Raw genomic sequence first — 6,062 nt, 5'->3', positions numbered from 1 at the left:
GAAGGGATTTTCTACTTCTGCTTTGTTTCTATTCAAACAAGAAACGGCCAAATGTTTACTCACAAGGAAGAAGAAACAGCCAAATATGGATATGCGTCTGCCATATCCTTTTTGAAACACGTCTGCATCCAACCGTTGTGCGAACCAAACCTCATTTGAAATTAACAACAGAAGGGAAAAGCTGTAAAAGATTTCTATCATTCGCTAAGAATCTATGGACTGCCACTTGACCCAAGAAGAGAATAACTAGAGATTTTGTATTTAATTATATCTACAAATGGACTGCATGTATAGACTTACACAGCATGGTTTATATCTTCTGCTACAAACATTACAAAAGAGCACATTAACAATGGGGAATACTATTTTGAACCACACAAGGGGCCTAGTTCCAGAGCTGCTCTCTGCGCTACACCATCTCCCTCCTTGAACTCAGTTCCCAAGTCTAATCCAAACCCAGCATCGCTTCCGTAAAAGTCCCGATCCCACTGACCAACAAAATCATTCTTTTGGTCACTTTTTGTGGGCACCGAGGAGGCGGCGAAGCCATCCGTTAATACATCATCCACCTTTTGTTTCTTTCGGGGAGAAGAGGGACCTGCAGAAGCATCACCAGGTGGTTCTGACTCAGATGGCTTTTGCTTATCCTCCTCATCCAATGGCAAGGTCTCAGAAGCTTTCAGTGCACCACCTAGTTTCTGCTGCTCCTCGATTATCTTTTGCAAATATTTACCCTGAGCTTCTATTCTCATTTGTAACTGTCTTTGAACCTGAAATGCAAGTATTCAAATAAATACATTGACATACAAGTAACCAGCACAAAGACATCCCCCAGAACACACTCATCATTATGAAAGGCTGCATTTCGTACTATAGCCAGAAGGATCCAGGAAAGAGTTCCACTATTACTTGCGATGCTTGAGCTAAACATGCAAAAAATGACATAAGCTACATGAAAAATCTGACTAATTGCTAGACAGACTCATTTTCATTCACCCTTGGCAGTTAACAAATTTTTTTGTTTCATAAAAGTAAATATTATACCATGCCAAACACAACTAAAAAGCACATCCGGAACCAAAAGCTATTACTTTTCCATTTGCTAATGCAATCTCATACAAATGACAATCATCACGACATGCAGAAAATTGCAAGTATGACCTAAAAGAACACATGATGTATACAGCCAATTACTTAAATTTTCTTTTCCATTTCTGGCTAATTAAAATGAGAGTTGGTACAAACTGCTAAAGAAAGGCAAGTCTTGACCACCTTCTGCAAGTTGAAGGTTGCATAGATAGTCCTTGACTTCTTGATTATATAGACAGTCCTTACGCTTCACTTGTAGAGAACAAGCAGCAGATTCTTCGCATTAAGGGTCATATACATTGTTATGTTTCAGAGAGAATTTACATCCTCATAGATGAAGTGGGATTATCTATTCAGGATTTCCACTCCATTTAGTGTATTCCTTACAGTGTCTTGTTCTTACTTTTTGTTTGTTAGAGGGATATCTTATTTATGTTGTCTTTTTTTCCCTTGAATACATTTGCATTTCCTAAAAACCCTCATTTCCGGTTAGTGTATAATTTGCAGAATTAATTTTCACCCTCTTTCAGTAATTATAAAAGCAAAAGGAGATTGTGAGACCAGACCTCAAGCTGTTCATGAAGACGCTTCTGAACCTCCATTTGCATCCTCAGTGCCTCATTAATTTGCATTCCCCTGTAGCACAGGAAGATTTTGTAGCTTGTTAGAAGTAGAGTTAAGAGAACATGAGGAGGCAAAGAGCTGTGCATGCAGAGAGGTATATTGTTTGGGAGAAGACAAAGATACCCACGGGGAAGAATCTGTGCCAGAAAAGCTGTCTCCAGAACTTTTCTTCTCATCTTTAGAACCTAAAGGTCAAAAATGGCATTCTCCGAATTTAGATTCAATGCCCAAAATGTACAAACAAAATTCTGATGGTGAAATACTAAGAGAAAAGGGAAATGGGGCACCTTTGCCATCACCAGGAGATTCCGGAAGGTACTTTGCAAGGCGATACTTCTACGAAAAGAAAAACAAAGACAATTTCCACTCAATCTCAAATATTCAGATATATCAACAGCCAAATCTGTGTCTATGTACATAAACAAAATGCGACTAGCGAGATATCTGCACCTGTAAATGGCTTTTCACATGATAAATGGTGAGTCCAGGTACACCCATCACTCTTAGAACACCTTTTGGTGTTGCCCCTGAAACCAAATAAATAGAACGAAAAACATGAGCGGAAATTATTATTTTATCCATAAATAGTTGCTGCAGACTATACATTGGCACGTCAAGGACAAGGGTTGCTATCTTCAAAATCTATATCACATTAAAGCTTCATTTGTTTTGATGTAAAACGTTTTTTGCTGAAAACACTTTTTGGAAAGCTACTGATATTTATTGTATTTGACTGTAATCCTGAAAATGATAATAAAAAATTTTCCACTGTTCGATTTGCATTAAAATCAAGGAATTCCAAGTGACTACATTTGCTTTATAGCATTCATCAAACATTTGCTAAAGAAGAATAAACAGAAACAAAAAAAAAATTATGACACTATAAAGAAATCCCAAAAAACAGAAAGTTTCTTTATCCTTTTGGCTTAGAAATTAACACATCAAGAAAAAATAGAGACCAGAATTTAAAGTTGTTCATAGAACTTATAAGCAATAAGTAAAACTGTAAACAAGTATTTTTTTTTAGTTTCCCAAATTTGTTAGGTAATTGGTAACTGGGATTGAGCTCTGGTTTTGTAGACTGACTGAAAGAGACTCTTGTCAACAAGACTTCCATTGCTTCACATTGATGGCCTCTATTCTAAATTGCTTAGCTAACAGAGCACCACAAGTACATGGTAGGCTTAGGCAACAAAGAAATCATTTCCAGTGAAGAAATTGCATGGATGCTTGCTTGATACAATAAAATACTACAAAGTTCTTAGCTGTAATAACCAAGTCCAATATTTGGAAGATGAATAGCCCACATAAAATTGGTAGATTATTAAGGCATTCATGAGTGTTAAGTTCCACATTGGTTTCTTACTAGGAAAGAGTAGGCTTTATAAGTGATTTTAGGAAACTCCAAATTGATTTGTCTTTTTGGAGTGATGGAACCAACGTATTTAGCGCTCTCCTTGGGTTGCCACAAAATGGTATCAGAGCAACCTAAAATGTCATATGGTATTGGAGCACTGCATGACATGTCCCTAAAGAGGATATCAAGGATTGTAATACCCTAGTCTCACATTGGGAAAATAAATAGTCCACATAAAGTGGGTAGATTTTAAAGGCACTCATAGGTGCTAAGTCTTACATCAATTCCTTATTATGTGATACTAGATGTCATAGGCAGTTTTAGGGAACTCTAAATTGACTAGTCATTTTGGAGTGATGACACAGATGTAGCTACCCTTTTCCTTGGATTGTTACATTAGTTATATATCACTAACAAACTCAAAGATTTTCTAAAGGCAAACGCATCAATCTACAAACTTTTCATATAAATAGTTCAAAATGAACACACACACACACACACACACACAATCATCAACAGAAACATAAAAAGTTACATCTCAACCAGGTCAACATGCACTACGGTAGCAACAAGTTAGCCTGAATCATCCAGACTGAACACACAACCTTAACAGATATACAATTCTTAAGATAGTAATGCATTTAAGCTGTCAAAGGATATTGCAAGGATGCAGAAGTGAACCAGGTTGATGAACGTGATAAATCTGCTTCTGTGTCAAAATGTATTATCTAAGTAGCCTCACTAATCAGTGATTGCAGGCATTTCCCTAAATTGGTGCACCGAAATATCACATATGATAATTTTTCCCTAAAATATAGTAATGAGAGATCAAGTACGATTAACTACCTATTAAAAATGCGAAGAAATACTACAGGAATCAGACACTTCCTTTTTTTTTTTTTGATAAGCAAAGAAGTGTATAAAAAGCGTAACGGCTTCCTACTCAGAGCAGCGGGAAAGAAAAGGACATAGGGACTAAAGTTCATAAAATACTACAACTTCTGAGCATCAAAATCACCAAAATCGAAATACAAAACCAATTTGGACACACACACAGAGGCCACAACCCCCAAATCCACTCGATTGTACAAGATATGTATGCCATTAGCTATTGATAAAATATAAACTTTATTGATTTAAGTTGAATTAACCAAATTGAGTTATACAGGTGAACAAGCGGAGACAATAGTTGGTGCCAAATTTGCCAACTCTAATTGGGGATTTCAATACAAAAGCTGGTATGCTTTGAATAGCACAAACAGATATTCAAAACAGGAGTGGGACACTGAAGAGTCTGCCCACATAAAATTAAAAAAGAAAACTGAAAAACACACTAGAGCAAGATTCAAGACATCAATGATCTATCTCATCCAATTTTTTCTTATATTAGTAAATGAACTCCATTAAAACGCAAAAGGGTGCACCCAAGTACGAATAAAGTATACAAGAGAAACATCTGACCAGAAAAGAAAAGAAAATAAAAATCATGAAAACTACAAATTTGAAAACACTCATAGACAGCCATCGAATGATAAAGGATATTGAAAAAAAAAAGGCCTTTAATTCTACCACCGTCCTCCATCATTTATTTCTCTTAAGATTCACCACATGAAGAATAAAAAACTAACAAACAGCCCACCCTCACTCCACAACCATAATTTTTTCTAACTACAAAACTAGGAAAGTTACTCCATATATATATAGATATGAATAAGTAGGGGTATGTATAATAATACTTTATAAAAGAGAATACCCACTATCTGGTCCGCCAAGTTGCGTGATGGCATCCACAAAACGGTCATGAAGGTCGGAAGTCCAGCGCAAACGTTGCTTCCCAGTTCCCCCAGAAGCAGCAAGCGTCGAATTTCTGACTGCAGAAGATCCCCCCGAAACCCCAGCAGTCATCGCGAGCGGCTCACCACCTTGACCTTTGTGCGGCACTAAGCTCGTCATCGAAAATTTCTTAGCATGATACATGTTCCAACTTCACTACACCTTGCAATACCCTTCCAAAACACAAGCATCGCATAAATATCGAATCCACCACAATATATAATCTATAATAAATACCAAATTTCAGATCAAACTTTATACCTACAACCTCAGAAATGGAATAAATAAGACCACAATTTTTACCTGAAACCGAGAGTCGAAGAAGAAGCAAACGAGGAAACTCCGATATTTACCATGACCCAATTTTACTTTGCTCACTCATTATTAAGTAAATTAAAAACAAAAATTAAATGAATTGGAGAAACACGCGCGCTCGGGCGCACGCAGAGAGAGAGAGAGAGAGAGAGAGAAAAAGAAAAGAAAAGAGGAGAGCTTTGTATTCGGGGAAAAAAACGAAGAAAAAAAGATCGATTCGGCTTGCAGAGGGGGGTGGTGGTGCTCCGGAATGGGAAAACGGTGCGTTTGGAGCGTTGAAATGATGGGTCAAAATGGAGGGTTGGGAAATTGGATGGGACTTGTACGAAAACGGAAAGGAGCAGATGCGAGATGTCTCTGCTGCAAGGAGACAAATCAAAACAGACCCCAAAGTCGGATTTCGAAAAATTCGAAAGAAATCAAACCACCTGGGGCTCGGATTCGTTGCCTCTCAACTCTCTGAAAGCAGATTTCAGGAATTTTATTCAGTTTTTTTTTTTTTTTTTAATTTTTTTATTTCTTTCTGACTTCTGAGAGAGAGAGAGAGAGAGAGAAAGAGTGGAGGCGCTGTGTTAGAGATAGCGTGGTAAGGACGGCGGCGTTTATAGGGACGTTAGGTACATGGGACTGGGTCCCACATCCTCGGTGTTGATATTTTGTTTCCTTCGTTTCGGCCACAGGACTTTGGACTATGGAAATGGACACGCTCAATTTGTTAGTAATTCTACGTTCAATTATTATTTTTTTAAAAAAATTAATATAACTTTAAAATTATAATTAAGTTTAAGATCGAAATTTAATAGTAATTTTAAAAAATACATTTATTTTTATTAAAAATTCTATT

The 6,062-nt window shown here is 36.9% G+C and overlaps 1 protein-coding gene across 2 annotated transcripts; it reads right to left on the bottom strand.

Moving 5' to 3' along the window:
* Positions 1-226: 226 nt before the first annotated feature.
* LOC133872959 (myb family transcription factor PHL7-like) lies at positions 227-5,775 on the bottom strand. Of its 2 annotated transcripts, XM_062310647.1 has the most exons (7): positions 5,207-5,775; positions 4,828-5,076; positions 2,164-2,240; positions 2,001-2,049; positions 1,841-1,898; positions 1,656-1,725; positions 227-770 (listed from the first exon to the last, which is right to left on the bottom strand). In XM_062310647.1, the coding sequence occupies exons 2-7, from the start codon at positions 5,045-5,047 to the stop codon at positions 363-365; spliced, it is 882 nt and encodes a 293-aa protein (XP_062166631.1). In that variant the 5' UTR covers positions 5,048-5,076; positions 5,207-5,775; the 3' UTR covers positions 227-362. The 2 variants fall into 2 exon arrangements, with proteins under 2 accessions (XP_062166631.1, XP_062166632.1); XM_062310648.1 differs by lacking the exon at positions 5,207-5,775 and having other exon boundaries at positions 4,824-5,010.
* Between the last annotated feature and the right edge of the window lie 287 nt (positions 5,776-6,062).

This window comes from Alnus glutinosa, chromosome 7 (assembly GCF_958979055.1).
Source record: "Alnus glutinosa chromosome 7, dhAlnGlut1.1, whole genome shotgun sequence".
In the NCBI taxonomy this organism is placed as follows: Eukaryota; Viridiplantae; Streptophyta; class Magnoliopsida; order Fagales; family Betulaceae; genus Alnus; species Alnus glutinosa.
The sequence above is the reverse complement of the archived record's forward strand: the minus strand, read 5'-3'. Positions and strand labels throughout refer to the sequence as shown.

Coding starts and splice junctions, on each gene's coding strand:
- LOC133872959 (XM_062310647.1), bottom strand. CDS start 5,047: ATGTATCATGCTAAGAAATTTTCGATGACGAGCTTAGTGCCGCACAAA. Junction 1,726..1,840: donor TCTGGCACAGATTCTTCCCC/GTGGGTATCTTT, acceptor CCTGTGCTACAG/GGGAATGCAAATTAATGAGG. Junction 771..1,655: donor GTCTTCATGAACAGCTTGAG/GTCTGGTCTCAC, acceptor CTTGCATTTCAG/GTTCAAAGACAGTTACAAAT.